This window comes from Carassius carassius, chromosome 1, assembly GCF_963082965.1.
Source record: "Carassius carassius chromosome 1, fCarCar2.1, whole genome shotgun sequence".
Classification (NCBI taxonomy): domain Eukaryota; kingdom Metazoa; phylum Chordata; class Actinopteri; order Cypriniformes; family Cyprinidae; genus Carassius; species Carassius carassius.
Window position 1 is genome coordinate 16,561,400 of NC_081755.1, and position 25,903 is coordinate 16,587,302.

Sequence of the window (25,903 nt, forward strand, 5' to 3'; positions counted from 1 at the left end):
ACCAGAAATCGCAGTTCCCTTTCATAGGTCACTTCGATGCTGCGGTGACGTCACCACGTATGGGAACACCTTCGGTGTGACGAATGTCTGAAGCCCTATACCATCCCGCCAATCTTATTGGCCAAATAGCGCGTGGCACCGCCCAGCATGCGTAAGCATATATATACCTGGTGCCGCACGCCATTTACCTCAGATTTCATTCCTTCAGTACGAAACGAATTTTCTGTGTCCTATTATCTCGCGTTCTCAGCGATCATCTACGAGCAGTATACTTCTCTCCGCGGACGCGATGAGTCAACGAAAGGTAGGAACCGTATGATGGGTTATCACGAGGAGGCACTTATGAGAGGTTCATTGCAGCCTCTCTACAGGTTCTCTCCTTGATAGCCTATGGCTACAGTAAAATATGCATACACTTCGCCAATAGGAAGTATCCGCGCTCTGGAGTGTATTTCTTAAGTCGCCTCACTTCTAACCCCCACCGTTTCGCTTCTGCGGTCGCTGAGGCCCCGCACGAGGTGTTGGTTAGGGGCGATATGTGCGGCTTGACTATGAATACAGTGATGCACTGGAGTTCCATGTGCTCGCTCTCCCCCACTCGAGCGCGTTAATCAACAGTTTTGCTCTTCAAATGGTGGATTACGGCTCACACAGCCGCCGCGTTTTCGCTAGCGGCTTGGCCCGATGTTATCTTGTTGGATTGAATCCTGCCGTGGATACGCTTCAGGATTATATACAACGAAACGCAGCGAGTTTGACGCACACGCTTTTCTTCATGTTAATATGCCAGGGACTATGCCCTTCACTGAGAGTGCTGTTAGACGGCTAATGCACATCTACCCTCTCACTGCAGTCCCCATACTCTAACATTGACTGTCTCGCAGCAAAGGCACCTCGAGCGTCATTGAACTGAGCTATCATTCGCGCGCCCCCTCAGACACTCTGCACAATCCAGCCTTCAGAGTTTGAGGGACGGCGCGGAGGCTGGCAAATATGTCCAGCGTATGACGGTTCACACAGCCGCCGCGTTCTCGCTAGCGGCGTGGCCCGATGTTTATCTTGTTGGATTAAATCCTGCCGTGGATACGCTTCAGGATTATACACAAAGAAACGCAGCGAATGTGACGCATGCGTTTTTCCTTCATGTTTGCCTAGGACTGTGCCCGCCTCCAGAGAGCGCTGTTGGACTGCTAATGCACATCTAAGCCTCTCACTGCAGTTTCCACACTCTAACATTTGACTGTCTCGCAGCAAACGGTGCTTCGAGCAGCATTGAACTGAGCTATCATTCGCGCGCCCCCTCAGACACTCACAATCCAGCCTTCAGAGTTTGAGGGACGGCGCGGAGGCTGGCAAAGATGGCCAGCGGATGACGGTTCACACAGCCGCCGCGTTCTCGCTAGCGGCGTGGCCCTATGTTTATCTTGTTGGATTAAATCCTGCCGTGGATACGCTTCAGGATTATACACAACGAAACGCAGCGAGTTTGATGCATGCGTTTCCTTCATGTTCTCTAACATTGACTGTCTCGCAGCAAAGGCACCTTGAGCGTCATTGAACTAAGCTCTCATTCGCGCGCCCCCTCAGACACTCTGCATAATCCAGCCTTCAGAGTTTGAGGGACGGCGCGGAGGCTGGCAAAGATGGCCAGGGTATGACGGTTCACACAGCCGCCGCGTTCTCGCTAGCGGCGTGGCCCGATGTTTATCTTGTTGGATTATATCCTGCCGTGGATACGCTTCGGGATTATACACAACGAAACGCAGCGAGTTTGATGCATGCGTTTTCCTTCATGTTCTCTAACATTGACTGTCTCGCAGCAAAGGCACCTCGAGCGTCATTGAACTGAGCTCTCATTCGCGCGCCCCCTCAGACACTCTGCACATTTCAGCCTTCAGAGTTTGAGGGACGGCGCGGAGGCTGGCAAAGATGGCCAGTGTATGACGGCTCACACAGCTGGCGCGTTCTCGCTAGCAGCGTGGCCCAATGTTTATCTTATTGGATTAAATCCTGCCGTGGATACGCTTCAGGATTATACACAACGAAACGCAGCGAGTTTGACGCATGCGTTTTCCTTAATGTTTGCCAGGGACTGTGCCCTCCACCAGAGAGTGCTGTTGGATTGCTATGCACATCTAACCCTCTCACTGCAGTCCCCACACTCTACATTGTCTGCCTTGCAGCAAACGGTGCTTCGAGCAGCATTGGATTGAGCTGTAATGCCAAACGTTCCCTCAGACACTCTGCGCAATCCAGCTTTCGGAATTCAAGGGTCCTGCACAGACGACCCATTTATGACGGCTCGCACAGCCGCCGTTTTTCGCTAGCGGCAAAGCCCGATGTTCAATCTGTTGGCCTAATTCCTGCCGTGGACACGTTTCAGGATTATACACAACGAGACGCAACGGCTCTTATACATACACTTGCCCTGTGCACGAACGCCACGAGCTTTTCGTGCCCGGACATTTTAACATGTATGACAGCGTTGCAGGAAGCGGAAATTTTGAGACCGCTAGTATGGTCTCGGGCCGTGTGTGAACGCTTGCCCGACATTTCTCTATGGGTTTTACGCACGATTTGTCACGGATACACAATTCAGTTTCAATAAGGCCCGCCTTCCTTTCCGCAGAATTCTTTCCACGGTGGCGAAGCCGATGGAAATAGCGGTGCTGCGACAGGAGATGTCAACTCTGCTGAGCAAAGGGGCTATAGAGGAAGTACACCCCTCTCAGATGGAGGCGGGTTTTTTTTACAGCCGTCATTTTGTGGTAAAAAAAAAAAAAAAACACGGCAGATTACGACCCATTCTGGATTTACACCATCTGAATTTTGCACTCAGGCTGAGGAAATTCAAGATTTTAATGATCATCAGGAGACTCAGGAAGTTCCTCAGATTCGCTTTAGAGACCAAAGCGTATCAGTACTTCTCAAAGTGCATGGATGGATCTCTGGCCCCGTTGCGGCCCCAGGGCGTTCGTGTTTGAACTATTTAGGCGATTGGCTGGTGTTTAGCGCAATCGCAGACTCAAGCACACTTTCATGGGGATCTTGTGCTGAATCATTTAACAGCCTGGGCTTACGCATGGAATGTTTCACCCCGTTGTCTCCGCATCGGACGATTCCGGTGACACGGCGATGTGTGATGTCGCTAAAACTATGTATGTCAACCGAATTCTCCTGACCGGAGTCCGGCTGGGGATTTGCGCTTCGGATCTGTCACGACGGATGCGTCTTTGACCGACTGGGGAGCTGTTTGTCAAGGGAGTTGGCACATAAACAGGTTGGAAATACTGGCTGTTTTTCTGGCTCTCGAGTATTTCTCGAATCTGCTGATCGGCCGTCATGTGCTGCTCAGATCAGACAACACAGCGGTTGTGTCATACCTGAATCATCAGAGAGGATTATGCTCTCGCCCCCTGTGCAGGCTGGCGAAACATGTTCTTTGATTTCAGAACTAAATTCTATCGATCCGAGCTGTTCATGTCCCCGGACGTTGGACTTTGGAGCGAATTTGCTATCCAGGCAGACTCTGGAGCAAGCGGAGTGGGGATTGCACCCCCAAACGATGAGTCTCCTATGGCAGATTTTCGGTGAGGGGAAGTGGAACTGTTTGCGTCAAACACGACTACGCATTACCCGCTTTGGTTCTCCCTATGCCCTCCAGCACCCCTGGGCTTGGATGCATTAGCCCACAACTGGCCCAGGACCAGTTTGTATGCGTTTCCCCCCAATCTGTCTGATTTCGGCGGTATTATGCAGAATATGGGTGGACAGGGTGGAACAGCTGCTGCTGGTGGCTCCGCGGTGGCACACACACAGCCGTGGTTTGTGGATCTGATCAATCTGTTAGCGGGCTCTCCATGGGAGATTCCCCTCAGACAGGATTTATTATCACAAGCACAGGGACTGATTTGGCACCCGAGGCCAGATCTATGGAATCTGTGGGCGTGGCCTCTGAGCGGAGTGAGTTCATATGTCCCGGTCTTTCTGCTGAAACTACCGAGACTATACTGAATTCTAGAGCAGCTTCTACGAGAAGCTTATATGCTTTCAAGTGGAGACTGTTTACGGCCTGGTGTGAAACTCATAATATGGATCCAGTTTACTGCCCAGTGGCGTCAGTACTGGAGTTCCTTCAGGAACGTTATTCTGATGGAGTGACACCAGCTACCCTAAGGTTTACGTGGCAGCCATTCAGCTTACCACGAATATATAAATGGTGCCTCAGTGGGCCGTCATCCACTGTTTCTCGTTCATACAGCGTGCGCGACGGCTGAGGCCTTTCCGCCCTGTGCGGGTTCCTTCATGGTTTTTCCATTGTGTTGCATGGTTTATCAGGGCATCTGTTGAGCCCTTGGAATTGTTCCGGATAAATCCTGACTTTTATAGCACAGACTCTGTGGAAGTGTTGTTGCGACCAAGGCCTAATTATGTCCCTAGGTCGCATCTATCCCTTTCGCTTTCAGCAGGTGGTCCTGGAGGCTTTTTCTCCTGCTGCGGCGGAGTCTGGGGATCTAAGTGTTTGCCCTGTGAGAGCATTAAAGACTTATGTGGATCGTACTGCCCCATGGCGTGAGTCTGACCAGCTGTTTGTCTGTTTTGGACATAAGAATAAGGCCATGCAGTTACGAAACAGCGCATGTCCCATTGGCTGGTGGAAGCTATTTCCTTGGCCTATGAGGCGCGCGGGCTCGCTTCGCCCTTAGGAGTAAAAGGTCATTCCACGAGAGCAGTGGCTTCTTCTCAAGCCTTTCTCAGTGGATCTTCTATGGATGATATCTGTGCTGCGGCAGGCTTGTCCTCACCGAGCACTTTTATCAGGTCTTACAGTCTGGATGTGAGGATGGCTCCTGGCTCCCGGGTTCTCTCCGCTTGAGCAGATGCTTCCTTGGATCCAAGCTATCAGGTACGTCAGGCGTGATGGAATAGCGTTCCCATATGTGGTGACGCAGCATCTCATTCCCTATTCAGAGAACCAAGGTTACATACGTAACCGAGATGTTCCCTTTCATAGGTCACTTCGATGCTGCGGTTCTGGCCGTGCCATACCTTGATAGCTTTCTTCTTCTTCTTCGTCATGAAATCTGAGGTAAATGGCGTGCGGCACCAGGTATATATATGCTTACGCATGCTGGGCGGTGCCACACGCTATTTGGCCAATAAGATTGGCGGGATGGTATAGGGCTTCAGACATTCGTCACACCGAAGGTGTTCCCATACGTGGTGACGTCACCGCAGCATCTCGTTCCCTATTCAGGGAACCAAGGTTACATACGTAACCGAGATGTTTTGTCACTCTACTCTATTGAATGGCCGCCAACGCACTTCCTGGAACTATCTGAAGTCTACATGAATCACGTGACAACCAAACATTTCGAACTTCCGTTGTCGCAACTCTCTCTCTCTCTCTATGTCTCTGACTGCAGCCAGCCACAAGATGGAAATGATGTTGGCTTCACTTTTTAGAATGTGTGAAGCATGTTTGTCTGACGACAATTTTAAATGCCTTCCTTTCGTACGACAAGCACATTCTAACTGCAAAGATGTACATGTAAGCATGTAACATTTTGCATGTAAGACAAACAATTTGAACAAGACAATGAATTTAAACTTGTGTCTCAACATGTACACGTTCGAACATGTCATGCTTTTTAAAGTAGATTTACCTATATATTAATAATTACTTTAGATGAATGCAGCATTTCTTTATAGCACATTGTCTAACTAATAGAAACAAAAATAAAGACAAAGTATTACCCTGCTTATACATTAATTAATCTCAAATACCACTTGCACGTGTTGACAATTTAACTGAACTATTGCATCCATTGCAAATAGTTTAAATAGTTTAAATAGCTATATGGATATATTCTCCAATATCGTATGTTTTGTGAATATGGTTACTGATATGATGTCATTGATAAAGGGCATGGATTCTAGCAGTTTGGAACCCACCCACAAGAAGTGGTGGAACATTTTTTGAATAGTTCACCTAGTCACCAGAGCCTGACTCCACCCACTGACAATATTTGAAAAATGCTGAAAAGTGGGCAGATCACAGCGGAGATAGAGGAGATGAACCTAGGGCGGGGCTGAGCGAGAGAGGCGTGAACATGAGACCCGCAGTGACGGATTGATTGACAGCTGCTGTCAGAGACGCTAAAATGGAGAGTGACTGTAATGACGCAAGTAGCTTTGCAACAGAGCAATCATTTGAAGTAGAGGACTTTTCTCACCTACCTTCACCTGAAGTGGAGGATGTCGAGGTGTCTGTTCATATCAATTCGAACAACTGGCTCAAACTGCGGTCTTAACTCCCGCATCACATCGCTTTTCAGCGCGAGCTGTGTGGAGAAGCCCATTTCCACCTCCATTGCGTTGGAGAAGCAATCCCGTGTAAAATGCAGTTTGCACACTCCAGCTCTAGGCTGGAACTCACGGTCTTCCAGGCCAAGTGCATGCAACCACTGGCGCCTAATTTTAAAGTCTGCTGGAAAACTATGCAGTCCAGCAGTGCTGTCACAACCAGCAACACACCTACGTACCATCCTGACCACTGAACTAAATACAGATAAATCTACGCTAACTTGAAGATCTAAATAACTATATAATTTATATGCTAAATAGATGCTATAATAGTCTATCCTGATGTTTCAATACTCGCAATTCCAGCTCCTGACTCCAGACATCCCAACCTGCAAAAAGTCATTTCAGGGAGGTGAAAATGACTTTTTGCAGTCATTTCCCCCCCCCAAAAAGGAGGGAAATACATCTCAGCTGTAGTCACCTTCTTAGTGAGACTTTGCCTATCTGAATGGGAGAACGGAGATATATTGGAGCAGCCTTCCCTGTGCTTAGCCTCCCTAACATGTTGTGGTCCCTAACAGATATAAAAGCATAAAATATTATTTCTATAAGCTATAGGCTGTAATTATTCGATAATTATGTTTAAATATGTAGATTACTTTTACTATTTATAGAATCTGCTTATACAATTTATGTAAACTGCTTTTATTTATTTTCCATTGCAACTTTAAACAGGTCTAAGGAGTTGGTTGTTTTCATGTAGCCTTGGCAACTAACCTGAATAATATGCAGATGAAATTAAACTTGTCAACTCATCTCAATATGCCTTTTGCAATCATATAACCCTCCATGGGCAATGCTTGAGCAAGACTGTCATTATGTTTGACACCTATAAGACAGGAGTACACTTTCGTGTAGTCTGCCGTAAAATGTGTCTTATACTTTTTTTGTTTTGTGGCACTCTCCCTCTGCAATGGTGCTCCTGTTTCTAGATAGACATAACTGATTAATTTTGTTCGGGAGAAGAGATAAAAGCCCGCCCACACTGACAATTGATTGGTTGATTTGCAGAAACAGGCCAATCAGGATGCTCTTTGTCTTACATGCGCTTCGCACACACGCACATTAGCACACACACGCAAGGTCTCTCGCTCCTTCTCCCTCTCTGCCGTGCGTGCGCTACACGGTTTGAAACACAGTATCTGTTTCGCATGCGCGCTTTTGCTCGCTCGGTCTAGATTCCAGGAGATTTTAACTAATTTGCGGGTCTCAGGGAGCCGCTTTCAATATGCGGGAGACTCCCGGAACTTCCGGGAGACTTGGGATGTCTGTGACTCACTACAGTGATTTTGACGGAACAAGATGGTTTTATACTGCCAAGGGCGTGGTAGCTCGTACCAAGGGGCGTGGTGAGCTGGAAACTGCTTACGTCACCTGCCACCGCTTACGTCACTTGCCACCGCAACATCCAATAGGAAAAATCAACTGCAGTAGCCACCGTTCAACCTGAAGAGGGCAGCACTCAGACGTTTTTACACCATATATTATAAAATTAAAACACTTTATACTCAAATGTCAAAAAAGTTACCTGGAACAATGAACAGCACTAATAAAGCCCCATTCTTATAGATCATTAACTAAAAAAAGTTGGTTTAGGGTTTAGTTACTCTTGTCATTCCTGCTCAATGACTTCAGCAAAATGTCTGCAACTCTGCATAGCCTCAAGGAAAATGGCGTTGTAATGTGCATGAAGGTATGCATATACATAAGACACAAACTAACAATGCATTCAGACTGCAATGACTGGATGAACATTTTATGTCTTCCACAGAAGATATTTAATTTTCATTTTTAAAATAATTTTGAAAACTTCAATTATGAGGATGTGAAGTTATATTTTTAAGAAAAACAATGCTTAGTAAGACATGGAAATAAGCACTTCCAGAATATTCAAATATAAATGCATTTTTATTTATTTTACAAAGCATTATCATTCATGCAATAAACTATAAACTAAAATAATAAGATTGTTAAAATATAAAACCATTAAAAATGTGGAAATGTATGTCCACAGAAGAAAATATATAGTAAAATCAATAGCCCTCCATCTTTGTTTTTCATTTTCCCAGTATCAGTTTTTGGTTAAGTCCAGAAAACAACAACAACAACAAAAGAATTATACATATCTCCCAATATTTCAAAAATTTTTCCCATTTAAAGTTTTACTGACAGCTGACAGGTGTAAAAATTTTGTAAATAACATACAAAAAATACAAGTTACAAACCATGCTAAATTGAGTATTTCCTCAGCCCTAAATGCATTTCTTCTTGGATGAGCAAGACGTATTTTCTGCTTAATCTACACTAAATGTACATCTGTCTATGTTTGTACTGTAATGTTGTATGCAACAGGTCCTTTCAGGGTGAAGCCCAGGTAAAAAGTGACATTTTCATTGTTGTGTGGTACTGAGGATGTCTTCAGAGCTGGGATATGAAATTTCATTCCTTTGGGACCCTCCAGAAATACCTTCTCATCCTCCGTCCAGCCTGTGACACATTTCAGCAATTTAGACATTTCTGGCATTTTCCATACTTCTCCACTAAACCATTTCAGGCGTTTTTCTGAAACAGAGAGCACTTTTGTTATTGTTTCAAACTTGCTCTTGTGGACAAACTTTTCAAACCCAGTCCCATTGCTCAGGAAGAAATGAGTGTAGATCCTCTTTTTCCTTGGAGGGATGTCTTTCAATTTCTTGTCATAGAGTCTCTGGAGGTGTTCAACAGCAAGGAGCACAGTTTCATACTTATGTTCTTTCTCTGCTTCTGTGTCATGCTCTTCTGGCCAGAAAAGTAAGATAAGTAAGAAAAGAGCACTAGGTAAGCATCTTGGTTTCTCTTTAGGAAATTGATTACTCAGCCTTTGTAGATCCTGAAATGCAGCCAGCTTGGGAGAATTAGTTGAGAAGCAACTTAGAGCAAAGTGTGATGCTATGTAGTTCACAAGGTCAACTTGTGGCATTTTCGCCCTCATTGGATTGCTTGGGTAAAGTGAAATAATATTCTCCAGAACCATGACAGGGTTACCATCTTTCTGGTTAGTTAGGAGGGAAAAAATAGTTGTAATGCTCCCCCCACCATAATAATAAATCATCATGCGTTTCATGAGAGGACTTAACTTCTCTAGGTTTTGATCTTTACTTTGAGAAGCACCACTAAAGTATTTACCATAAGCCGAAGACTTATTCACCAGCCAGTGCATGGGGTGCTTTATGGTCCTCTCAACAGTCTCAGATGTCTTCTCCTCATCTGTGTTCAGGTCCGTCTGGAAGTAACTCAAGTCTTCTGAAATCCATTCCAGTGCCTCCAGCATTACTTTTTGGATGTTTTTCAATGTATAATGAAAATGTTCCCACGGTTTTTCTATCTGAGCAGGTATATAATCTGTATCTAGGAGGTACCTAATGAATTCAGAATGCTTTTTTCTTGAGAACACGTGAAGAGTGGACATTAGCTTTAGCAGTGCACATCCTACTTCTACTATTCCAACAAGGCCAGCATTGTTCATTGTCTCATTGTCCTGCATTGCTGCATTCTTACATTCCTGAAAACATTCAATGGCTTTTAGTGCCATTTCCAAAGCATCTACTGTGTTTTCGGGTGTTTTTTGATCCTGGTCCATAGCTTTGCATTTTGCTGCAAACCACTCCCTGTACACTTGACCTTTGGTATCAAGAAAGTAGGAATTGTTTGGCCTTTTTGCTACTGCAGTTTTTGCCCACTGTTCTGCTTCTTCAAATCTGTCATGTTTGTAATTGAGTCGAGCCAGTTGTTGAGCAAAAAATGCATCCTCATTAAAACGCTTGTAAGCTGCCTTGAGAAGCTCAATAGCTTTATCTGGACACTCTTTCTCTCTTACATGCTCTATAAGCGGGGAGAAAAAGGTGTCCAGTTTATCACCTTTGCTGATCCTGCTGCGTGTCATGAACAGATCCCGCAAGAATTTAATGTACTGATCTTTACCAAACCTGTGCTCAAACAACACGTCATTGTTGAGAAGATCTAAAGCAAGATCACTTTGTTGTTGCTTATCACCCAGTTGTTGAAGAAGCTCTTTGGCAACCAGTGGATGAATGATTCTGATCGAGTTAATGTAGGTGTTTTCATCTCTCAAGTGTATTAAGACCAATCTAGCTTGCTCACTTAGAGAAGTCTCAAAAGCATGTTGTCTAAATCTATCCAAATGAAAGGAAAGAGCCAGGAGAGCTTCACAATGTGACTGAGAGATGAATGAGTTCTGCACGTAAGTGTTGAGCAATGACACATACAGAACAAGCTTAGTAACAACAGAGTCAGGATTAATGCCTTGCAGTAAATGCTTGACAAACTGCTTCACATATTCAGCAATTTTGTGGCTCTCAAATTCCTCGCTCATCAGGACAAATGTTAGAATGAATTCTGGATTGAACTGTTTTTCAAGGCTTTGTCGTTTTTTGGAAAACTGCTTTTTTTCTGTCTCTGACAGCTTATGAGTAATAGAAACATTCTGTTGAACAGATTCCTTGCACATTTTCTCTGGATTGTGAGATCTCCTACAACTCAGCAGGATGAAGCAGAGAGTGCCACGGGCTATTTTCTTTGTATTGATGGCGACTTCCAATTCATATTTGACATCTTCTAAATACTCTTTATCACAGTCTTCAAACAGTAGGAGCACAGGGAGGCATTTTTGAGGATCTTTTTCTTCATATTCTCGCAGCCAGATGGCATCTTCTGAAACAACCGTTGCTGAGTATGAAGGTTTTACAACTGCACACCTTAGATCTCTTCGGTTGTTCCACAGTATCTGCCTTGCCACTGTACTACCACCACTGCCCGGATGATGGTATATGTTGATGCAGCTGATGGGTGCACGATCCAAACTCCAACAAAGACAGTCCTTCACCAGACTGTTGACTTCACTATAAGCATCTCTTTGAATAACCTCCCCGACAATTTTTTTATCTGCAAGCCAGAGATTCATCCAAGTTACTTTTCCCCCATGGTAAAACTGCTGCTCAATTGTCTCCTTTTCAGATTCAATGAGATCGGGACTGGTTTCTTCACAGTGGTTTAGACTCAGAATCTCTAAGGAACATCTCATTTCCTCATCTCGAGTATCAAGAAAACACTCTCCTTTGACATGAATTGGTAATCGTTTGGTGACCTGTGTAGTGGTAGGCTGGACCTGTTGGAGAGTTGCATTTATTTGACTTATTGTCATCCCAACAACACTTGAACTATTAACTGTTTCCCTGTCACAGGATCCTAGAGCAAAGCGCTGCCATTCCTTGAAATTCTCCTCTGATTCTGCAAGGCAGATAATGTCTTCATGTCCTTCCATGTCAGTGATGAACTCATAGAATGTGTTTAGGAATGGTGTGTCAGCAGGGGAGGTAAGGAGGAAAATCACTTGAAAGGTTCCTTTGGGTAAGATATCTTTGCAAATCAGTGACACACAATCTTTTAGGAGGGTTCTTTTTGTTTTAACCCAGGTCTTCTCATCACAGGGAGGTTCGTTGCCTTTGAAATCATTCCGGCCATTGCAAAATATCCAACTGATTTGATCAAACAAACGTAGATGACTCTCAAATTCTCGGATGCTCAAGCCACTAGGAATTTTGTAGTTCTGCATGAAATGCCGGTTCACTGCATGGTGCTTACTGTATTCATGGCATAGCCCTGACACGTTGGAATCTGGATCAAAGTCAAACATGCAGAAGATGTTCATGTTCAGCAAAAAATCTATGCTTTGCAGATCCTTCTCCGGAAATCGATTGGTAACCAGTATGTGCCATTTTTCCTTGTCCATTATTTTCTTTCCGCCTGTTATGAGCATGATGAGCTTTTTTCCCAGGTTCTGGCACAGTTCTGGTGCTGTGAAATTATGTTTTTTCTCTGCCTCTTCTCTCCGAGCATCCCTAAAACTGATGCGTTGGTAGAACTCACTGAGGTCTGCCACTGGTTCGGTTTTAGAACCCACTCTGCGATAAGCAGTTTTCTTCTCAAACTGAACTTTGTTTGCCTTCTCATTGAAATTTGGCAATCTAACAGAGAACACCTTATTCTTGACTATGCTCAATGTGGGCTTAATATCAACCTCCACAACGTAGAGTTCCTCTGTGCTGTTTGAACAGACTACTTGAACAAACTGAGGTTCACCAATACATAATCTTACTAGTTCGCTATCAGAGCTGCAGAAACTGCTCTCTATGTAATCTAATGCATCACAGTATACGTCTTTTTCCTTAACAGGAATACCAATGATTTCACCATGTACATAACCAGTGTCACCTCTACTGTCCATGACACCAAAATGTATTGTGCCATTTGTACGAACATTCATACATCCTGTAGCAAATTTCAGCACTTCCTTTGCGAACTTGGCCTGTAGTCGTTGGTGGTCAAGTGTTGAAGCAATGGCAAATGACTTATACTCATGACATGGACTAATAAAATCAACAACCCCCGATTCTGGTAGGAATACACTGTTTTTAACATATGTAAAATCAACACCTTTGGTATCAAAAGGTCGTAGTTTTGAATCTTTCTTTGTTGTTATCTCAGAATCTTCTTTGTGCTCTTCCTTCATATCGGCTCTTGTGTCAACACTTTTAATTGCACTTGCTTCATGGTAATGTTTTCCAGTGGTTTGTTTGTGTAAATGTTTGCCACTGGCTTTCTGTGAATTTACGAACTCATCTCTTTTTTTGATTATCAAAAGTGCAGGCCCAGATTTTAGTCCAATCTTTTTTTCCAGATATTCTTCTGAAATTTCACAAAGAATCCGGCCATCTACTTCCTCTTCATGAAGTTTTTTGATGTATGTTTCTTTAACTCCTATTGATGTTAACCAGTTGCTCACCATAGACTCAGTCCATGTCTCCAGTGGAGGATCCTCTGGCTTTTCTGCAAACCAAAAATAGTTTAAAGTGAGATAAGTTTATTTAAACAACTTTAAAACAAAGACTGTACTTAAAAAAAAAAACATTATACTTGCCCATTGTTTAATGGCTTCTAGTGATAATTCACAGTTCAAAGACAGACACCCATAACATTGCAGACCTTGAAAAAGAGAAATTACATCGTTATGGCCTTCAACAATACAAAATCTGCATTTTGCACAGAAAAATAGGATTAATTAAATTAAAGAAATGCACAGTAAAAGGTGTAAACACAGAATCTTGTTTTTATTTATTTAACTGTTTAGTGTTAATGCATCACATCTGCAAAGCAACGCAATACTTTTTTTTTTTGTAAAAACAGATACATTTTTCTTAAAATTTAGAGGTTTGGTGCAAGTGAGTAGTAAACAAACAATTAAACAAACAATATGTGTAAACACCTTTCATTATGTCTTTTCAGATATGTTAACTGCTCAGAAAAACTGAAAAAAAGAAGTCTAAATAAAGGAGTCTAAAACCAGTGAACGTATCTCCAATCCATAGCCAAATATACAATCGCTTGTGTCAAAAATATTAGAATGCTATTAAAATGAAAAGCTGGCCCAATTCACATTCATTGAAATTGCTTCATTTTGCTTTTTCAAGAAAATTATATATATATATTTTTTTACAACTGGTAGGATAGACCAGAGAGTGCTGTAACATGGGGCCAGTTTGACAAGTCAGAAAAGAGCTGTGGTGATTTCATCAGTATCATCTTATCATATTTTTGAGCTTACAGGAGAAGTGGAATGTGACTGTGAGCATCAATATGGATTTTATGACCAAAAAGCTCATTTTCAGGAAAGAAAATGAAAAATCTTTTTTTTTCCCCACTAGCAATCATTGTAAAAACAAATAATTGTTTATTGACTTACACAACCTAAAATAGCAATTTCTTTAGTTTAATTTGATTGTATGCAATCAATATATAGAGGTGGTGTTGGCGCAGTGGAAAAGACACATGCCTTTGGTGTGAGAGACCCGGGTTCGAAACCACTGTGAGACACCAATCTGTCCCTGAGCAAGACACTTAACCCCTAGTTGCTCCAGAGGTGTGTGACCTCTGACATATATAGCAATTGTAAGTCGCTTTGGATAAAAGCGTCAGCTAAATGAATAAATGTAAATGTATGCATTAATGCAAACTTAAAACCAACAAGCTATGCTATGACTGACTGGAGTGGGGACAGTTGGGTTAGTTAATTAAAAATGTTAAAACAAACCCCTTATGATGATTCCAATGAGTCCAGTTACCTATCACATTCTCTGTCGATGTAAAGTGATGCAAGTTTTTTGTTCTGCATTAAAGGATTTATGTGGTAAATGTGTGATTGATGATTGGGGTGTGGTTTCGCACACTGAATGATAAGCGGCATTATAATTGTACCAAATCCTTAATAATATGTGATGTAATAATGTACATAAAAGTCTGTAAGATTGTACATTTTAAATCCTAATCTACATTTTAATATTAGAAACAGAGCTAAATGTATTAGTTAGATATATTAGATATATTTTGTAGCCTTTTTTTAAGCTATGACTTCGGATAACTGATTTGATAGATAATGGTGGTTCTCCCACGATTCTGAAAACAAAACATTAGACAACCAAACAAAATAATGTTTTGATTACATGTTTTAAATAATGTTATATATGAGTCTAAATGTTTAAAATGTTATAAATTTGTTTATTTAAAAATATGTATTCGTTTAAATTAATTTATAAAAAAAAATAGCTTGAAATAAATGAAGACCTGTTTTGTCCAGAGTTTTTGAACTAATCTCTTAAATGAATGAATCAGACATAAAATAAATTTTAATTGTCACTGACTGGGCCAATATCATAATGTAACAAACAGTCTTTATTTAATTCCAAAGGTCAATTCATTTTTTATCACAGCTGTGCTGCCACAACATCATAACTGGACTATAATCTTTTATCCCAAAAACTATGAATAAGATTGCATGCATTTGAATCTAGATTGCGATCTTTTAATGATAAATTGTGCATAATATGAGCCTATAGCCTATGCATTTTGTATGTCATACAAGGTACCACACCTTAAAGGTAACCCAGGCCTAGGCCCGGGCGGCCACTCCGCTTCCATGATAGTTACATCTATCTCCAGCCTGTGTTAAAACTCACTCACCCCAGTTGTGAGTTCGGTTGTAACAACAGAACTTTTTGTATTTGACATTAACTTACATAATCTGTGATTGTTTAGTACATGGCCTGTAGACAGGGTTTGAAAATTTGTGAGGTCTGGGGTGGGGTTAAGAATTGTGCTATAATAACTACTACAAATATATTTTAGTATACACTAAGGCAAAAACACAATTGTTGTGTAACACAAAGTCATTGTTGTGTAAAGCATCAAACAGGCATTACAAAAAGTAGGTTCAGTAAGAAATATTTTTTTTAATAAAATGTATTACTCTTTTGGACCATGTGAGTAAATTATGACAGAAATGTCATTTTTGGTTGGGTGAACTACAACTTTAATAATTTATTTTAATTATTATTACTATGAAAATATAAAATTATATTTTACCAAAGCTGTTTCCTCCAGCAAAAAAAATAAATAAAAATTAAGCACATATGAACGCATACCTTATAAAATGATCATGTTACCATTTTCATCTGAAAATAACTTTCAATATAATACATATTCCAGTATATCTGGCTTATTCAGTACTCAAATGCTATTATTATTATTAGGCTATTATTATTATTATACCCTCACTGTGGGCTGAGCCCCCCTAAATTGAAAATCCTAGAATCACCCCTTCTGTCAGTGCCGGTGTCCTGACATTTTATCCAGTGTTGTGCCGAATTCGATGCAGAGTTACCAGATATTGCTCTAAATCAGGGGCGTAGCCATCTTTTCAGAAGTGAGGGGGACAGAAATCACACACACACACACACACACACACACACACATATATGTCTGTGTGTGTGTAATTTCATTACAATATAACATTTCTATATTCTATATAACCTAATAGTCAACAGTTTTTTTAACAGTAAGATTTTTAATGTTTTGAAAGAAGTCTCTTCTGCTCACCAAGTCTGCCTTCATTTGATCCAAAGTACAGCAAAAGCAGTAATATTGTGAAATATTTATACTATTTAAAATAACTGTTTTCTATCTTAGTATATTTTAAATGTAATGTATTCCTGTGATCAAAGGTGAATTTTCAGCATCATTCCTCCAGTCTTCAGTGTCACATTAATCAGAAATTATTCTTAATATGCTGATTTGCTGATTATCAGTATTTAAAACAGATTAGTACATTTTCTTCAGCATTCTTTGATGAATAGAAGGATCCACAGATCAGCATTTATGTGAATTAAAAAGCTTTCGCAACATTATACACTATATCATTCAAAAGCTTAGTCAGTATATATATATATATATATATATATATATATTTTTTTTTTTTTTTTTTGTTAAATAAATTATACAAATTAATACTTTTATTTAGCAAGCATTCTTTAAATAAATCAAAAGTGATGATAAAGACATCATTTTACAAGAGATTTCTATTTCAGATAAATGCTGCTCTTCTGAACTGTCTATTCATCAAAGAAACCTGAACAAATTCTACTCAGCTGTTTTCAACATTATCTTAATAAGAGTGTTTTTTTTTTTTTTTGCAGCAAATCAGTATATCAGAATTATTTATGAAGAACCGTGTGACTGGAGTAATGATGCAAAAAAAAAATTTTCATCTTTGAAATCTCAATAAATTACATTTTGAAATATATTCAAATAGAAAACAGCTATTTTAAATAGGCTAGTAAATATATTTCAAAATTTCACTGATTTGCAGTACTTGGATCAAATAAATGCAGGCTTGGAGAACAGAAGAGAATTAAAAAACATTAACAAGCTTACTGTTCAAAAACTTTTGACTGGTAGTGGATACTAAAGGCAACAAAATTTTTTCTAATTTCTAGCTTTTCTTTTCCTTTTTTTTTGGCTTAGAAATCTATAACTGCTGGACAATAACAAATAATAATGATTTGTTTATATACTACAAACACTGTTTATCACATAATAAGGCAGAATAGTTTCTATACTGTAATAAATGCTATGTCAATTAGCACTGCATTGTTCTTACACTTTATTTATCTTCATACAGCGATAGCTGGACGCTGTTGCCCATATAAGGAATTTCCTGTTATGACTTTCTGCGCGAGAGCGCCCTCCGGCTTCGAATATGAATGAAACACACACCGCAGGAGAGTTAGCGCTCCGTAATGTTCATTTCGCCTGCTAGGTCCGAAAAAAACGTCATGCGCAGTCTATCCTGTCTTTTTTAGTTTAAATCTTTATTTATTCACACTAGCTCTTGAAAACCTCTATATGAACACACATGCCCGAAAAAGTGCGGGGGACGAATTTCCGTGATAGCCTACTAAAAGTGGTGGGGACACGTCGCGTAATCTACGCCCCTGCTCTAAATACAAACAAACAAATAATAAATAAATAAACATTAAATATTTCAAATATTTTGCCAATAAGATTGGAAACATATATATATATATATATATATATATATATATGTATATATATTAGTTCAAACAAATCAGAACAAATATTATTTTTTAACGTACAATTTACCGAGGTCCTAATAGGTACGTTCAAGTAGGTTTTACTTGTAACTTAGTAGACAAATGCGGTTACCGTTTATCAAAATTTGAGAGATTAAGCGCAATGATGCTCAAAAAAAAAGTGTTACTTCATACCCGGATTGCTATCCAATCAATAAAACAAAAAGACAATACTCCCGATGCTTCCCTCCCTAAGGACAAAACGTCCCCCGTTCTTCAGTAAAAAAATATAAAGCTTGGTTATTATAAGATATTCTCGGATTTACAAACAAACAATTTACCGTGATACGTTGGTTTTTCCAGCAATGACCAGGTTCAGCCGCCCATCCATAAAAGAAGAATCTTCCAAAGGGACCAAACAGTAAAACAATGTGTAAAAACCAGTGTAAATCAAATATATCATGAACAATTGTTAGATTATAAGGGTATCACAAGCCCTTTATACAGCGTCGCAGTGTATCGTACCTCTATGCTCCTCTCTCTCTTCTCACTGCAGCAGATATCCGGCCTTAAGTTTCGATTTCCTGGAGATGAAAGTAACGCGGTGTATATAAACAACGAATGACAACGAACAAATTATAACTGATACCACATTATATTATTGTAGCTAGTCGGTAAAAAATAGTTATTATGGACTTTTATTGCCATTTTTGCTTTTATTTGTCGAGACATGTTACAACAAAGCATGGAAAAAGAGAAGGGGAAACATGGCTCTGAGATATTATTATTTTGGTTGGAGATATATCCTACAGTTATAAGATTGTTCATGAATATTAATGAATGCTGATATTAACAGATTATCTAATTGAATAACTGTATTAATGTGCATGAGCCCAGTTTAGATACAGTGTGGAGAAACTAGTTCCTGGTTCCCATAGTTACCTGATCTTTTCTGTAATAAAAAAAAAAAGAGAAAGAGATTTGGCTATTTTTAGAGATTAAACAAAGGCAAAAATATTTTTTTCGAAGTAAAAAATAAAGTAAATTGATAATATTGTCCTCCTCATACCAGGATATATACACTAAAAAATAACTTGTAGGATTTACATTTACAATTATATTTTACAAAAAAGTGTTAATAATTATATATAATTTCACATATAGACTTAATCTATGTTACTTAAGTACAAAGAAAATAAGTAATTTTAGCTTGGCCAATAAAAGTAATGTTTCCTTAGTTAAAGCTAACTTTGCTATACTTTGATTTTACTTAATATACCACCTAACTAAACAATGCTTTTAAAGTGTATGTTATTTAAAAACATCTAAGCAATTAATGTGATAAATATAATGTATATACTATATCTACATGATTAATAATGTGGCCTTCACCTGAACACAGATACAGAATACATCAAATTGAACCACAGAATTACCCTCATTGAGTATCACAATCATTTCACAGTCATTTTGAGTCATTGAGTAGAAAATGAACTCCAGATGTAACAAAATCACACGTAACTAAACCCATCAACAAAAGCAATGACAAAACAGTGCAAATAGAGCTGTAAAACAGAAAAAAAAGAAAAAAAAGCTTATTCATTTTTTATGCACCAGTGCATGATGGGAGCACCAGTTTCTGAAAAAGTATAGTACTGAATTTTATAAAATTTATATTTATGCTTTAACTTTAAAAGCTAAAAGTTGTATTAACTTTAAGTATCAATAAATATATATTTTTGCCTAAACTTACTTTTTGATATAGAAATTCCATTAGTTTTTTTGTAGCATTTACTTTGCCATAGAATCATTTTATCAGTATTAGACTAAATTCATATTGGTCATCAAACACAATTTTTGCTGTTAAAACATCTAACATATGAATTATGAATTAAAGCACACCAAAATAATAATGCTGTGGTCCACCTGCATCTGATCAGTTTAAAAACCTTTAATCTTTTTCAGGTTTCATGTTTTGTGCTAATCATCAGTCTAACAATAAGGCAAAACAAACGTACAACTTTTTGAGGTGCAGGTTAAAGGAGCAGACTATATATATATATATATAAATACACACTCCATTAATATCGACTTATTAGTTACAAATGTTATGGCAAAACAAGTAGGCCTAACCCTTTTCTTTATCTAATCTTCATTCCACATGTTTTACATTCTATTTTACAGTAGTGCGATGAGATAGTGTATGCTTACGCATTTTCCCAGAGATTAGATGATAAAAAAACAATAGGGTGGTAGTTAGTAGTTACTGTTTGCACCAAGTATTAAAAAAGCATTTATATTAAGTTCAAATAGTGATAGATGCTTTTCTCACAAAGACTAAATAGAAGTAACATATATAAATATATAAATAATTTGAGCAATGGTGGGTGAAATTAATGAAAATAGCCTTGACTATTTGCACTCATAAACAACATAATTGGCATTGCACAATAGCAGCTTTTATTAACACTACATGTAAAAAGGCATCACTGCATTTAAATTTTTCCCTCAAAATGTGCCATTTAAAAATATGGAACATTAAAAACATGTAACATTATAAAAGCTCCACCTGGAATATTTCAGGTCAAAATGCCATGCACATTACAATGCTGTATAAGCACTGAACATCTGACCAACATCAGACCTAGGAGAGACATTTTTCCTGGTATATCCTAACAACAGCTCAAAGTTTCTGAATCAGGGATCCATAAAAAAAAAAAAATAGCTGAATTATTTCCCTACATAATAACAATTTCAGGGAATCACCTGAAAGCTACAACTAAACCACAATATCCAAAATCCAAAGGAAGGAATTCATACAGTTTAGCATGTTTTGCTGAAAAATACCAAAATATAAAAGTGCATGACTGAAATTATGAGCACAATACATAATATTAAGTTTGTCATTAAAGTATATCCAGAACTTTTGAAAGCATAATACCGTTAATGCCATACAGCTGGTTCCATATTAGAGACTTTGAAGGAACAGTTCACCCAAAATTAAATTCTGTCATCATTTACGTCTTGTTTCAAACCAGCATGCATAGAAGTAGCCCATACGGCCTGTGCACTGATTAACCTCCCGAAGCCATACAGTAGCTTTTGCTCACAAATGTGATTTGCGCTTCCACATATATGTGATAACCAATGCTCTTTGGCTTTATTGATGTTAAACATGGTTTGACGTCTTCACAGGACATATTTAAATGAGAATTAAGAAATGCGGTGCAGAGGGAGATTATCAGTTAATAATAACTTGAATTTGCATGTGTTTCTTTAGATGATTCGGCACACAAGTTGACTACTTTTATGATGCTTTTTGGGGCTTCACAGCAGCTGGTCACTGTACAGAAGAGAACGGTGAACATTCTACTAGTCCTTTAACTTTCAGCAGCAAAGACAGAAGGCGAAACCACAAGCATCAGCTTCTCCTCAGGACCAAGTTACACTGCACAGTGTCATTTAAAAAGGCACAATGGCCACTTCTACTGATTATCTATGATCAAAATATTTACAAAAATATATATTCGATAGCATGTTCTCTCTCACCAAGCATGACTCAACATTGCACAGTAGAATTTCTTGCGTTCACTTCAAGTGTTCAGCAAAAATCCCTCTCCTTCTAATCACATTATACTTGACAAATAGAAGGAATGACTGCAGAGTTTTGTGAGCACACCACTGACAACCCAAACCATCTTTTTAGCATCCTCCAAATAATCTACACCAGGAATCTGTAAATCCCTCAGACAAGAGCTGTTGTCTAAAATGAGCATTGTAAGGCACTAAAGATGGGATGGCAGCCTCTGTGGTGACACAGCCTGGACACTGCAGGCCCAGACTGCACCCACACAGAGAGACGGCTCATCCCTGGAATGTGTCCGAAAAGGGTCCATCCACCAGGGGCCCATCTACTTGACATTATGGTGCTACAGTCTCTTGTGTAGACACTGTGGGTAGCACCGGGGCTGTCTGTATGTGCTCTGTGGTGACCTCAGGTAAGACTGTCATTTCAGACAGTTCATGTGGAGCTGCTGGTATCTGACTGGACGACGACAGGCCTGAGGGCACTGATGGACTGCATTGCTGTGTGGGGGGAGTCTGTGGCACACACTGTGGTACTGTGTGGTGTGTGAGCAGTTCAGAAGTGTGGTAATAAGGCAGGAAAGGTCGTTCCACAGCACAGAAACACATGGCCAGATGTGTGTGCAGCAGAAGAAGAGGGAAACGGGAGGTAAAGTAGTAGACAAATTCATCTGGAATGGATCCCAGTGTTTCCTGGACTTCATCGGGTAACTCTCGGTAATGGTGTTTCTAAAGGAAACAATAATTAAATAAATATGAGACAACTTGTGCTTAAAGGGTTAGTTTACATTTTTGTAATTAATCTTCATTTGTTTTCTGAAGATGAATGGAGGTCTTACTGGTTTGGGACAACATGAGGGTGAGTAATTAATGACAGAATTTTCATTTTTGTGTGAACTACCCTTTTAAGAGAAACAAGTTTAATCATGTGAAATGTTATATTTTCAAGATGGATTAAAACTTTTGTCAATAGTTTTTCAATTATTACAAATGCTTGTTTAACAGTATTTTAGATTTTTCTTAATCATAAGAATTCAGCTTGCTCTACTTGCACAAACTGTCATCAAAAATGTAAAACATGACAAATAGGAATAACTTAGTGTTCCCTCCAGTGATGGGAAGTTCAGATCATTTTACTGACTCGCTCCGTTCAATCTCGTTCATCAAAACTTCTTCTTTAAAACCTTTAATGAATTCATTTAGTTTATTTACCGTATTTTCCAGACTATAAGTCACACTTTTTTTCATAGTTTGGCTGGTCCTGCGACTTATAGTCAGGTGCGACTTATTTATCAAAATTAATTTGATATGAATCAAGAGAAATGAACCGAGAGACATGAACCAAGAGAAAACATTACCGTCTACAGCCGCGAGAGGGCGCTCTATGCTGCCAGAGATGCTGCTCAGTGCTCCTGCAGTCTACACTGAGCAGTAGAGGTCTTCACGGGTCCAAAAATTTGTGCCCGAACCCGAAAGAGACCCGTAATGTACTACACCGATCCGACCCGGACCAGTCTAATATTTCAAAAGCTGGACCTGGACCCGTGTAGTTCCGAGAAATGCCTACCCGGACCCGACCCAGACCCGTCTATTATTTGAAAGCTGGACCTGAACCCGTCGGGAAGACACAGACCCGACTGGACCCGATTGTCACATATTCCACTTTAAATTGCTATTACAAGTCAATAAACATGTTGCGAAATAAAAACCCTATATCTTAATTTAAGGAGCCGTAGTTTGAGATGCATTATAATCACATTAAGGAGTACCTGACTGGCTGTGATGCATTATAATCCTCAGACAAGAAAGTTATCCTCATTATTCCAAATCCAAGCTTAATCCACTCATTATTTCAGCTTCAAAGTTCCACTTGATGTCACGGTGACGGATGACAAATGCAACTGTGCACATGTACATTCTGACTCGAGTTAACTCGCATAATAACTTCGACTGTTTGCCCTTTTGAACTAGAATAACGAACGCTCCTTCAGTGCCATGGCCGCTTACGCTATCATCTCTGTGCTCTCTGCTCTGCGTTGAGTCTGAATCTGACCACTAAAACTTTAAGATAGAGAGAGAGAGAGAGAGAGAGAGAGAGAGAGAGAGATCGCTGGTTTTTTTTTTTTTGCTCACTCTGTTCTTTTCCTAATTTTACAAGTTGCAAGTTACAAAAAACACAAGCAGTGTCTGATCACCGCCAGGTGTTCTCCGAGTCCGATGACTCCGATCGCACGGGTATTACACACAATGTTAAACAGACCCGGGACCCAAGGTAATAGATTCGGACCCGACCCGGACCCAGCTGATCATTTAAAATATAGACCCGGACCCGTACGGGTCCCGGGTCGACGGGTCTCGGGTGCACTGTGAAGACCTGTACTGAGCAGCACAGAGCGCCCTCTCGTGGCTGTAGACGGTAATGTTTTCTCTTGGTTCTTGGTTCTAAATAAATGCGACTTATAGTCCAGTGCGACTTATATATGTTTTTTCCCTGCGACTTATAGTTGGAAAAATACGGTAAGTGGCTTTAAATCTTATCATTTTAACAGCCAAATTCCTCGAACACATCCACCTATGCAATCTTGATCATATTCCGAATTATGAAATCAATATAATGCAGCAAAAGATAATTTACAGGGATCATAAATAAATACTTTACCTTCCTAAACTGTTGTTTTGCATTATTGACACACTGTTTTCCTAATTAATGTTGTTCAGTTGCTTTGACCCAATCTTTTTTGTTTAAAGCGCTATATAAATAAAGTTGACTTGACTTCATTTGTCACGTGACAGATGCAATGGACAGATCGTTTATGACCCATCACTGGTTCCTTCAACTCTCTTATGCTACTTTTCCATTAATATGATGCCTATTATTTACTGTAAATACTAGCTATTCATGCTGAGTATTAATAAACTGATTTTCTTTAGCAAACATACCTTGTTTCTCATAGCACGTAAAAGATCTCTGACCGATCCGCCTTTGTAAGATCGAAATTTACGAAGATCTGAAGAACAACAATTTGCATTTGAATGGTTTGCAAAGCAAATATTTCACATTAAAGATTCAAATAAGAATAAAACTAGATAATCATGACATAACAGTGTGTGGTTTAACTAATTACAAACTCTTAGAATAGAGAAAAGGCCAACGGTAAGCAAAATTGCACTAGTGTTTACCAGTCTGTAAAGGCACTGTGATATGTTCCCTCCAATCGCCTTTGACCACCACCCGTCCTCCTCTCTCCAGCTGTCTCACGATTGGTCCATCTAACGGCTCCTTCTCAATTCTATCACTCACATCCTGTCCAAAAAACAAAACAAAAATGTAATTCTGCCACATACTGGGCATTCTAGAAGAACCTGATGCTAGTTTTCTTTCAGCTTTAGCAGAGATTCTCAGAAAAACAGTGATAAATACTTGTAATGTTGGTATGATTTTAACATAAAGCTGTCGTACTTTAGAAATAAATGGCCATTTTATGACATGTTTTTGACCCTCTGGTTTAAAAACGCTGTTTCAAGGGGTGTGCGTGTCTGTATGTAAATTAATCACAGTTTAAATATCAGTTGTTTTTTTATGCTAGTAAAAGAAAAAAAAAACAATTAAAATCGAACATTCATTCAATTGATGACTTGATTTATTGATGCATAAAAATAAATCAATTTTGCAACAGGACTACTACGCGAGTCAGAATCCTAACATTAATGTTAGAAACAATGTTCTTCCACAAGTAAGAACTCTACCACATCTGGAAAACTAAACGGATTCAAAATCTTCATTAATTTCTAACCAGCTATTTTGTTTTTGTATCTCACTCTTTACATATGCCAGTGGAATCCAATAAAAGATAAAGAAGCACTGATCTGTTAAAGTGCAGGCAGTCTAGAGCTGCTGTATTAATCATACGAAATGAAAATGATGAATAGAAAATGAGCCATAGTGGCAGCATCAATAAAACTGTTTTTGGATCGAGGATGTTCTGAAAAGTAAAATATGTATTTATATTACAATGACCTCCTATATGTTAAAAGATCAACAAAGTTATGATTTACCAATTCATAACCCCTTTAACTACTGTCATGTAAACAATACTGTACTGACCTGTCTGTTCAGACATAACGCTAAACAATTTACAGAAAAGATTGAACTGATCTTAGATGCCATTAACATGCGACCTGTAATCCAGGTGTTGTCCACATACATATTGAAAAGACAAGTGTAAATGTAAAATAAAAAATAAATAAAAAAGGATGCATTGTGATTGGATCTCAGTGTAATGTAAACGCAATCCAGCCATTGTGTCTGCATTCACTGCTCGACATCACACAAAACACTGCCCCTCTCTTGCAAACTGTTAAAAGAGAGACGGAGAACAACAGGCTGTTGAGCGCTAGTGAGATTTGTAGACTTGTATCTGTAATTTGTAAAATGTCCCGTGACTGAAAACGCTTTACAAAAAAAAAAACCC

At 39.4% G+C, this 25,903-nt stretch overlaps 2 protein-coding genes across 5 annotated transcripts in view; both read right to left on the reverse strand.

Moving 5' to 3' along the window:
• Window positions 1-8,263: 8,263 nt before the first annotated feature.
• samd9l (sterile alpha motif domain containing 9 like) lies at window positions 8,264-18,425 on the reverse strand. 4 transcript variants are annotated; one of them, XM_059549149.1, is made up of 5 exons: window positions 18,372-18,425; window positions 18,188-18,248; window positions 16,027-16,149; window positions 13,343-13,407; window positions 8,264-13,251 (listed from the first exon to the last, which is right to left on the reverse strand). In XM_059549149.1, the coding sequence occupies exons 4-5, from the start codon at window positions 13,344-13,346 to the stop codon at window positions 8,687-8,689; spliced, it is 4,569 nt and encodes a 1,522-aa protein (XP_059405132.1). In that variant the 5' UTR covers window positions 13,347-13,407; window positions 16,027-16,149; window positions 18,188-18,248; window positions 18,372-18,425; the 3' UTR covers window positions 8,264-8,686. The 4 variants fall into 4 exon arrangements, with proteins under 4 accessions (XP_059405132.1, XP_059405151.1, XP_059405138.1 ...); XM_059549168.1 differs by lacking the exon at window positions 16,027-16,149 and having other exon boundaries at window positions 18,372-18,407; XM_059549155.1 differs by lacking the exon at window positions 18,372-18,425 and having other exon boundaries at window positions 18,188-18,365.
• Window positions 18,426-21,223: 2,798 nt separating this feature from the next.
• LOC132140385 (serine/threonine-protein kinase/endoribonuclease IRE1-like) overlaps window positions 21,224-25,903 on the reverse strand; it is a 32,230-nt gene continuing 27,550 nt past the window's right edge. The window contains exons 20-22 of the mRNA XM_059549176.1: window positions 24,612-24,735; window positions 24,372-24,439; window positions 21,224-22,160 (exon numbers count right to left, since the gene is read on the reverse strand). Of these exons, the coding sequence (XP_059405159.1) occupies window positions 21,768-22,160; window positions 24,372-24,439; window positions 24,612-24,735 (585 nt within the window). The 3' untranslated portion in view covers window positions 21,224-21,767. The remainder of the gene's footprint in view (window positions 22,161-24,371; window positions 24,440-24,611; window positions 24,736-25,903) is intronic.